Raw genomic sequence first — 10,634 nt, 5'->3', positions numbered from 1 at the left:
TTCATCGTCGCCGCAAAAGAAAAGGTCGTCTTTTGTGGGTACACCCCATTAACCAGAGAAGAGACGAAGTGGGTTTATTTTATACACTCTTTGAAGATTTGAGGAACGACGGAAATAAATTCTTTAACTATTTCCGAATGTCTATTACCTCGTTTGACGAATTACATAGAAAACTAAAGGATGTGTTACAACGACAAAACACACAATTCCGCAATTGCATCCAACCTGTTCAAATGCTGGCTATCACGTTAAGGTAATTTAATACATAAAAACTAGTTCTGTTTATTTACTTATTTATTTGTGTTTTACATTTTTATTACGCTCAGATTATGAAGTAGAAAAGTCAATATCAATATCAGCAGTTGAAACCAAAGAGTTTGTAGCAGGACTGACTGTACTGTCACTTTGTGGCGACAGGCTCTCTGCAAAAACGTTGTAGAACTGCGTTGTTGATGGTGGGCCTTCATGGCTACTTGTGGAAGGCGAAGGGTATGGTGGTGGCACTTTATTAATTCGTTGATAAGAACTGCGACCTTGAGAAGTCTGTAATGGTTGTTCGAGAAAAGTAGTTGGGTTTGGTGCAGCTGGAGGAGGACGAATCTGATGCGTATGGTAAGAGGATATTGGAGCAGCATTTTCCATAGGTGAATAAGAATAAGCTTGAAATCTATTATTATAGGGCATGGGAGGTGTGTAATGGGTAAATGGAGGAGGTTGAGCTGTCAATATATTTCTCCTTTCATATATATTTTCTATAACTTTGAGGACTCCCATCTGAAACTGAAGATAATCCTGTTCATCAAATTTTTCCAGATGAGGCTTCAGACTAAGTAAAAATGACATTTTGCTGCAAGGTTTGTCTTCTTCCAGAGCTCGTAATATTTTCATTTCGATTGCATCAGGTTTTCTATGTTTTCTGTTTGTATGGCACTCGCTTTTGGATGTTTGTTGTGTGGGTGCTGTATCAAATGGCCCAGAAACATTCTCAGTATTTTCGACGGAGCCCTGCGTTTCTATATCTTCTTCCAGTCTGGCGGTGCGTTCCGATTGAAAACTGTCCTCCGTCTCTCGAGCATCATACAGCTTTTTTAGAAACTGCAGCTGATCAGAATATACATACTTTTTCATTTTCTTTGCTGCTGAGCCACTTTTTTTCGCAGCTTGAATTTTTATGTTTGACTTCACAAAGGAGTCTCGTAGATTGGTCCACCTCCGTATTACTTCTATACCTACATCAAAAGAAAACAAAACTGTATGAAAACATTTTAATTTTGTATAGAAAAAAGCAAAACTGTAACAAAAAATGTCCACTGCAAACTAAATGTCACTGATTTTTTTTCGTTTTGTTCAGGTATCTGGCAAGCGGTTGTTCCTTCACTGACTTACATTTCCAGTACAGAATTGGGATTTCTACAGCAAGTAAAGTGGTTAATGATGTATGCACAGCAATTTGGTCATCACTGCGGGAAGAATGTATACAAAGACCGACCAAAGAGGTATGGGAATCAATAGCGGCTGGATTTGAACGTACTGCTAATTTCCCCCACTGCTTAGGAGCGGTGGATGGAAAACATATCCGTCTTACTGCCCCATTTAATAGCGGATCAATGTACTTCAATTACAAAGAATACTTTTCTGTGGTTCTGATGGCTGTAGCGGATTCCAACTACAGGTTCATTTATGTCGACGTAGGAAGTTATGGCAAAGACTGTGACTCTTCAGTGTTCAGACGGTCCAGTTTATGGAAGTCAATAGAAAGTAATTCCCTGGAATTTCCAGACGTCCAATGTCTGCCTGGTACGGAAGGTCCAAAAGTACCCTACTTCTTCGTGGGAGACGCAGCATTTGGCCTACACACGCATTTGCTCCGGCCTTTTGGGGGAACAAACTTGACAGTTGAGAAACGTGTATTTAATTACCGTTTGTGCAGAGCAAGGAGGTATGTGGAATGTGCTTTTGGCATCCTCACCAATAAGTGGCGGTTGTTTCACCGACCTTTAAATGTTCATCCAGATTTTGCAGTAAAAATGGTTAAAGCTTGCATTGTTTTACACAATTTTGTACGTCAGAGAGATGGATTTATAATTGAAGACACCACATCCTTCACTGGTTTGGAAGACTTAGCCCAAGATGCCAACATAAGAGGAGGACTGACAGCCAACGCCATAAGGAACACTCTTTGTAAATATTTTATGACAAATGCTGGAAGCGTGTCATGGCAGATGTCAAAGATATAAATTAACAAGCCTTTTCCTTTTTGTAGATTGTTTGTGAAAGCCTGCGACTGTATAGTAAATAGTTTTCTTTATAAATAAATTACTGCTACCACTCACGTTTTTAATCGTTTTGTTTATATTTTGTACGACGCGTTTCGGGAAATAATTCCGATCTTCAAGTGCGTTTTTTTCTCTAAGTTTTCATTATGTGTAGTGTTTTTTTATTTGTGAGGTCTTGTGCGTGTTTCTCTTATAAATTACAGTAAAGAAAACAGAATGCAAGACCTGACACATAAAAAGACACCACACATGATGAAAACTTAGAGAAAAACGCACTTAAGGATGGGAATTATTTCCCGAAACGCGTCGTGCAAAATATAAACAAAACAAAAAAAACGTGACTGGTAGCAGTAATTTACTTATAAACAAACGATTTACTTTTAGAATAAAATTTATAACGTTAAATAAAAACTGTTTAAAACGTATTAAATGTAATATTAATATATTAAATAAATACTTACCAAACGCATTTTTATCTTTGTCTTCCATCTCATCAAAATCTTGCTTCAGTGCTACGCAAACTTCCCGCCAAGCATTCTTTGTAGCAATACGATCTCTATACGCATCTAGAGTTTTGTCCCACAGAACAGGTCTTACTTCCACCAAGGTTATCAAAAGTTCAGTATCAATTTCATCCATTCTTCTACACTTTTCAGTAAACAAGAATAAACACAAATGAATAAAACGACACTACAACGAACTAGTCGACGCCGTACGGCTCAAAACCGTCCAGTGTGAAAGCATGCACTTAGTCACGTAGGCCACTGTTGTCGAACTTGCCGTACGGCGACCGTCTGTTGTAGTGGCAAGACACGGCTGCAGCACGGCACGGCAGCGGCATTTTGCCGTCGCCGTATAATGTGAAAGGCGCCATACATTTCTTCACACCTACAGCCGTACGGCTTTTTGCCGTACGGTCAAAACCGTATAGTGTGAAAGCGGCGTAACTGTTGTGATTACGTTTGCCAGGCTGAAGCCCGCAAACAGTTGGCGCAGCTCGTCAAATACGCCGAGCAGCGTCCCTGGCTGCCGGCCAGCAGCCCAAGGTTGCTATATAGACTGGGGCGGCGCGGCAGCTGCGGGCGCCTCAGTGCGCTGGTGGCGTGGAGGGGGAGGCCAGACGGTGGCAGTCCTCGGGGCGCGTGGTGGGGGAAGCGAGGGAAAGGCCTCTCGTCCCGGCGCAGTCGCTCTGCGGCTGCTGGCGGCGGGCCGCAGAGGCGTCGACTCCGCAGGAGCTAGAGCGCCCCGCGACAGCGCCGCGCCGTTTGCCGACCGGGATGGACGGGTAGACATTAGCTGTATGCGTGTGGGGCAGCGGCTGTAGTTCGCCGGGTGATCGCCGTCACACAGCGCGCATATTGCTGGAGTTTTGCGGCTCTTTTTGCATGCGTTTGTCAAGTGCGGTCCGGCGCATTTGACGCACTTTGGGGGGTGGTAGCGTTGTTCCGCAGTGTGGAACAGCTGTTAACATTGGTGGCACTGTACAGGGCCTTCAGGCTGTCGGTACTTTTCGATGGTAACTTTACAATTCATGAAAAGCTCGTTCCTTAGGAGTTCTCTATTCTTTTCGTCTGGGTGAAGCATCACCTTGAATTGCGCACGCTTTTTACGTCCCTCACCAGAGTTGTTGGGGTCAGAGGCGCGTGTTTCTTGTTTCACCTCGATAACTCTGTATTTGTGCTCAATGAGCAGCTCTTCTATTTCGGCGGGATCGGTGTCTCGCGGGAGACCCTTAATCATCGACTTATATGTGTTCTTTTCCGTTATCGGATATGTGTGAAAAGGTTTTTTTTGCGTGAAGTACTCCACTAGAAACCTGTAGTCAGGGGGTGTCGATGGTTGAAACTTCACCGACGACCCTCTACATGACGTGTTTAGTCCCCCTTTTAAGTGTGGGGCGACCTCTTTGATGATTTTCATGGTCGCATTTTGAATGGTAGCAGTAATGGTAGGCACTTTCTCCCGTTTCTGTTGCGCTTGCGCGCCGGAGGTCGAGGGACGGGCAGGCGTCGCTTCGTCCGCTTCCGCGCCGTCGGAAGCGATCGGCGCGAAGCTGTTTGAAGTGGGGATGTTGGCTACAACGGTTTCCCCCCCTACTTCCATGCCATCGCTGTCTGGGCTCTCGTGTTCCTCAGCGAGCCGGCTTGGGGCCGGACGCTTAGGTGCTGGCATTACGTCCGTTTCTTGAATACGTGTTTTTGCCTTTGTTATGCCTGTAGTGGATTGGCCGCGGGTACCCAGTGACTGGGTGCCGCAGCGGGCTGGGGCTTTGGGCTTACCCAATATGTCTGTTCTAGCGATCCTGGAAGCCTGACATGCACTGCCAAGGGGCACTGGTTGCTAGCTCGTTGGCACCGTTAGGTTTCCCTGAGCAGTGCCAGTCCTAACATTGACTACGCGCGGGTTACCGGGTAGCACCACGGGCCCTGGCGTAGGAATTTCCCTGCTCTCGGGGGAGCAGGGAGGATGCCCTGCGGCAGTGTCTGAGTGGTTCGCGACGGAGGCAGAACAGACGACGACTGAACAACAAAGCCACGGCCCTCGCTGCCACCGCGCCGCCAGTAGACCGGCAGCAGCTGCACGACAAAGGGACCAGGCCCGTGTCACCACACGACAATAATGCGGCGCAATCGCAAAGCGTGCGCACCCACACACACGACAATTTTGCTTGCGTTACGCATGCGCAACGCACACAACAATTTTGCCCGGCTACGGCAAGCATAGCGCGCTCGAAGAATCGTCCGGTAGCGTGCGGCAGCAGCGCGTCAGCACTCGACCGGTCGTCCCCCTCGAATGGACGCTGGCAGGGCGACTACTGCATTTGTGCTTTCCTCACTTTCGAGGAGAGCATATGTGATGGAGGGTATTGTCCTTCAGGACATTTCCTCCTCTACGCTGTATGTGTAGTTTCTCTTTGTTGTGTGGTATGTCTTGTTATGGTGGTGCAGTGTGTTTGATGTTTCTGTGCTGCCGTATAGGCTGTCTTAATTTGTTAGCATAATTTTTGGTCGTCTGTGTTTGTCTACTGTTGGGTAGTACTGTCCCAAGTTTTTGATGAGTCTGTTGTCAGATCTGGCCGTGTTTTCGTAAAAGCTTTCGGCCAATTCTTTGAAGCGCTCTTGGAGCGTTGGTATTCCAGCTGCTTCGTGTAGGTCAGCAGTGGGGAAGCGGAAGGGAAGGTGTAATGCCCTTTTAAGCGCACGGTTTTGGACCGACTGGAGTTTGCGGAGGTGCCAGTGCGCCGCATATCCCCAGACAGGGCAAGCTTACTCCATTATGGGTCGTATTAGTGAACAGTATGTTCTGACTCCTATGTCAGCCGTTAGGGTGCTGTGAGTGTTTAGGATAGGATACAACATTTGCATCCTACCACTAGCTTTACGGCGCAAGTCCTCGATGTGAGCCCTCCAGGTGAGGCTGGTGTCGAGAGTGACTCCAAGATACCTGGCGGTACGTCGCCATGGAAGTTCTTGGCCGTTCAGCTTAAGCAATAGCGGCTGACGGGCGGGAGCCCGCTTACCTAGTTTCCGGGTGATCATTATGGCTTGTGTTTTCGCCTCGTTTAGTGTGATGCACCATTTTTTAGCCCAGCGGCCGGTCTCGTCCAGCGCTGTTTGCAATCTTCACGTAACCCTGTCTCTGTTCGGGTTACGCGTGAAGAACGCTGTGTCGTCGGCATACTGGGCAGTGTGCACCAGCGGTACGGTCGGAAGATCGGCAGTGTACAGGTTGTACAGTACTGGGCCCAGTACCGACCCCTGGGGCACGCCTGCCCTGATGCGCCGCTTTGTGGAAAGCGACGACTCGATCCTAACGAAGAAAGTTCTTTGGGAGAGATAGCTCGCGAGTAGCTTGACTACCGGACCTGGGAAGCCTTGGGAGAATAGCTTATAGAGAAGCCCGGTGTGCCAGACAGTCAAAGGCAGCGGCTACGTCAAGTAGCACTACCCCGCAGTAACTTTTGCGATTGAAGCTTTCGGTAGCTGCTTCGACGACCCTCATTATTTGCTGGGGCGCGGAGTGTTCCTGCCGGAAACCGAACTGGAAGTCAGGCAGGATTTGTTGTGTTTTGACGTGGTCGAGAATGGGAATAAGTAGCAGGCGTTCGTAAATTTTACCAAGGGTTGGCAAAAGGCTGATTGGTCAGTGGTTCTGCGGGATAACCGGGTCTTTACCGGGTTTCGCGATCGCGACGACTTCTGCGTGTTTCCAGCACCTTGGAAACTTGCGGGAACGCGTGATCTCATTGAAGATATTTGCGATGTGGGCTACGGCAGGGGGTGGGAGGTGTTTCACTACTACGTTGTTGAGCTGGTCGCGGCCTGGGGCTCTTTTGTTGGGTAGCGATCTGATTACTCGGTTCCCTCGTCGGGTGTGAAGAGCGGTGTGTTTTCTTCGTCGTCGTCGACATCGTCCGCCGCGTGGAATGTGGCGAGCTGACGTCGAACGACGGCTTCGTGGTCCCTGTCCTGTTTTTCAAAGGCATCTGCTAGGGCATTTGCCTTATCTAAGTCCGCGCTCGCCGTGCAGAGGTGGCAGTCTGGCGCGTCTTTTGGTGATCTGTTTGGTCACCTGCCAGAGGCTATTGTCGTCCACGCGGAGGGCTGAAAGCCGCGCCGACCATTGCTGGTTGCGGTGCTCAGTGAGTCCGACCTTCAGCTCTCTTTGTAGGCGGTTCAGTAGCCCCCTAGTTGCGGGGTTTCTAGTGAGCTTCCACTCTTTGGCGATCCTATTTTTGTTTCTAATTTGGGCAAGCAGGTGCGGAGGGAGTTGCTTAACAGGGAGAGGGCCGTCCGGTGGCCGTGGTGTGGCCTCCTTTGCTGCTTGCAGGATCGTGCTGGTGAGATCTTTGAGCGCCTGTTCTGCAGAATCTGCAGTTGGAGGCGGGGCCTGGGCAATTGCTGAAGTTACGTCAACTTTGAATTGCTCCCAGTTGGTGCGTTTGTATGAGATGTGTTGTTGCTGGAGAGGTACCCAGTCTCCTATGTCGACCTCGAGAATCACAGGATTGTGATCGGAAGACATTCGGTTAACCGATTGCGCGGTCACAAATCCTGTTATTCTTTTAGTGAGCGCTATGTCGAGGACGTCCGCCCTACCCCCGTTTCTGGGGAAGTGGGTGGGCTCCTCTGGACCCCATATGTGAAAGTGGTGGGTGCGCGCGAGTCGTTGCAGTTGACGACCAGCTCTGTTTGAGTTTCGCGAGTGCCAGTCTGCATGTTTGGCGTTCAGGTCACCGCCAATGAAGAGTTTTCCTCTGATTTGACCTAGGGCTGCTATGTCGTCCTCTTCCAGAGTGTAGGAGGGAGGGCGATATGCTGCAACGACAGTGAGGGGCCCTGTGACAGTGGCAATCTCTATTGCCACTGTTTCTATTTGCCTAGTTGCTGGTGGGTGGACCTGGTGATGGGGGATTCCGCGTTTGACGTATGTTGCTACCCCGCCTACAGCGGTGGGCCGGTCGGTCCTGTAGCAGTTGTAATTGGGTACCGACACCCTTACACCCGGTGTTAGGTGTGTCTCGGCCACCATTCATACGTCTATGTTTTCATCGCGTAGGAACTCGCGGAACTCATTGTTTTGTCCGACGATACCGTTTGCGTCGAAGACGCACATTCTAAGTCCTTGGATGTGGGGTCGTCTATCCATCACTGGGAGGAGGATTTCTCTGCTGTTGTCGCATTGTTATGCGACCCTTGGAGTACCAAATTAATGGCGGTTAGTATTTGGGCGTTCTGTTGCCTGATTTCGTGGAGCAGTTGCGTTAGGAGGCCTAACGTTTGCTCCACGACTCCTGAGGGCCGTAGGGCATTTGCACTCTCTTCAGAAGTGCTGGGCTGAGGGCCTTGTGACGTGCACTCAGTTGCCGCTACTGGCTGCAGACTGGACTTGGGAGTTTGAGGGGAAGAGGCTTCCCTGGACGTTTCTCCGTTAGCGGGGAACGGCTGCTGGGCTAAGTGTATTGTGGGTGTTGTTTGTTGACTCCTGTCGGTGCCTGCTACGCTCGCGTAGCTTGCGCCACCTCGTGGTCTCGATCGGGCTGTCGGTCGAGTTTGACGCGGTTGTGGGTTGGTCGGCGCTCTCGAGATCGTGGGGCCGGCGCCGCGGTTGGTTTTTTGTGTGGCGGGGATCTTGGTGCCTTGCGCGCGTAGTCGATATTCTTTTTGTACTCGGCAGCCTTGGTAGAAGGCGCCGTGTCCAGATTCGCCGCATAGGGCGCACTTGCTCTTTGGATCGCCTCTCTGTAAGGAGCACTCGGAGGTGGGGTGCCCTTCTGCGCATTTCATGCACAGAGTTGGCATGCCGCAGTGCTTGGCAACGTGCCCTAATCCTTGACAGTTGTAGCACTGCACGTTGCCGCTTCTCCTGCGTAGTGGTTCAATGGTGACAGGCACTGACAGGACGTGTGTGATTTGTTTTTGCCTGTTTTGGGGAGTGTCAGGCAAGTTGGCTTGATACAGTGGCCATTTGTTACCACTGTAAACTTCCTGCATGTGGGTGACGCTATTTACTTCGTAGCCCTGCCTCTGCAGGTCCTTCTTAATAGCGTCAGTGCCAACTATGCGAGGTAAGTCCCTTATTACAATTTTCATGAGTCGTTGCTTGGCTGTGGGGAAGGTGTAGTGGGGGACTTTGTGTTCAGAGAGCTGGCAGGGATGCTGCGGTCCTTTACACACTCCGCTGCGGCGCTGGTGGCACTCCTAGCGGTGGGTGGCGGAACTGCAGCGTCTTCGGTGCGCGGGCGCGGACCTCCTGGGAAGCGTCCTGTCGTCTGCTGAGTTGGAGAAGTCGGCCAATCCTATGACTGGTCGACGTGCACGTCTTCACTGTGCTGGCTCTCAACTCGACTGAACTTGACTACTGACTGACCCAACCACCGGACGCTACTGTATCACTTTGTTAAAGAAAGGCCCATCGGCTTTGCCGATTCGCCGTGTATTTTTGTGTGTTTGGATGGTTGTGCTGTGGTGGAACTATTTATTTGACTTTGAGGGACAGGAATGTTATTGTTTCCGGACTTCGTCCGCCAATCCGCCTCCTTGGATGGTGGTCTGCTCTTCCTCTTCAGGAGTTGTGTGGTTGGACGTTCTCGTTGTCTTCTTGTTTCTTCTGAGGCGTTTGCCGTTGAGCTGTCGTACTGTGTTTGGTTTTGGGTGCGAGTACTAGTTTATTAGTCCTTGATGATTCTAATCCTACCTATTTTTATAAGCTATGAATTTTCACACATTTGTTTTCTAATCCTACCTATCCTTATGAGCTATGAATGTTTAACACATTTATTTAGAGAAGTGACTAATGATTCTAGTTCTGCCTATTCTTATGAGCTATGTTCTTTCTACGCATTTATATTGAGAGGTGGTTGGTGATTTTAATCTATCTACTTCGTTATATGCTATTTCTAATCTACTGGAGGTGGCTGATGTTTTTTAAACTATTTACAGCGTTTATGTCTGCTCTGATGTGCTAGTCGTCAGTTTAGTCTGCTGGTTCTTCAATTATGCTACGTGGCACGCGTTGCTTGTACCATTTCTTAGGTTGGCTGGTGCCTACGTTAGTCAGATGTCTGCAGTTGTCTCTTATAATATCTAGCTTGTTATGGACCCGTGTTGCTAATTTCCTGACTGTTCCGTCTAACATGCCCATCTCCATGATCTCGTGGAGGTGTCTGGTGCGTGCCCAAGGTGGGGCGCCTAGGATCCAGCGCAACACTTTATTTTGGACGATTTGTAGTTGGTGTCTGGTGGTTCTGCTTGCAGTGCCCCACGAGGTGCAGCCATACGTCATCGTCGGCAGGATTCTGGTTTTGTACAATGTTCGTTTTGTTTCTTGTTTTAGGTTTTTACTTTTGAAAATGGGGAAGAGGGCCTTTGCTAGGTTTTGGGCTTTTTGTTTCTTTTCCTTGATGTGCCGGTGGTAGAGCAGCTTCCTGTCCAATGTGACGCCTAAATACTTTACTTCATCCCTCCACGGTAGTTACTGCGCATTTAGTCTCAGGTTTTCTTCAAGGATTGGTCTTTATCTCGTAAAGTAGATTGCGGCAGATTTCCCTGCTTTCAGTTGCATTTTATTTTGGCGACACCATGCTTCCACTAGGAACACTTGCCGCTGCAGCCTTTTGATGTTGGTGAGGTGACGTTTGCCGCTTGTGAAAAGGGCTGTATCGTCAGCGAACTGGGCGATATTTACTCCTGGCTCCTGTGGGATATCGTTTGCGTAGATATTAAACAGGGTTGGCCAGAGAACTGATCCTTGAGGAATTCCTGCATTCAGCGGTCGTATGGGTGGGTGTTTTCCGTCAATTTCGACTACGAAGTGTCTGTTGGTCAGGAAGCTGTCTATAATTTTGACGTAGGTGGC

General features: G+C 49.1%; 1 protein-coding gene across 1 annotated transcript; it reads right to left on the bottom strand.

Annotated features, from left to right (window-relative positions):
• Positions 1–327: 327 nt before the first annotated feature.
• On the bottom strand, positions 328–2,915 carry LOC126201768 (uncharacterized). The gene is made up of 2 exons (XM_049936852.1): positions 2,738–2,915; positions 328–1,229 (listed from the first exon to the last, which is right to left on the bottom strand). The coding sequence occupies exons 1-2, from the start codon at positions 2,913–2,915 to the stop codon at positions 328–330; spliced, it is 1,080 nt and encodes a 359-aa protein (XP_049792809.1).
• Positions 2,916–10,634: the final 7,719 nt, after the last annotated feature.

Source organism: Schistocerca nitens, chromosome 1 (assembly GCF_023898315.1).
Source record: "Schistocerca nitens isolate TAMUIC-IGC-003100 chromosome 1, iqSchNite1.1, whole genome shotgun sequence".
NCBI lineage: Eukaryota > Metazoa > Arthropoda > Insecta > Orthoptera > Acrididae > Schistocerca > Schistocerca nitens.
Note: the sequence above shows the minus strand (reverse complement) of the source record. Positions and strands in the feature narration are given on the sequence as shown.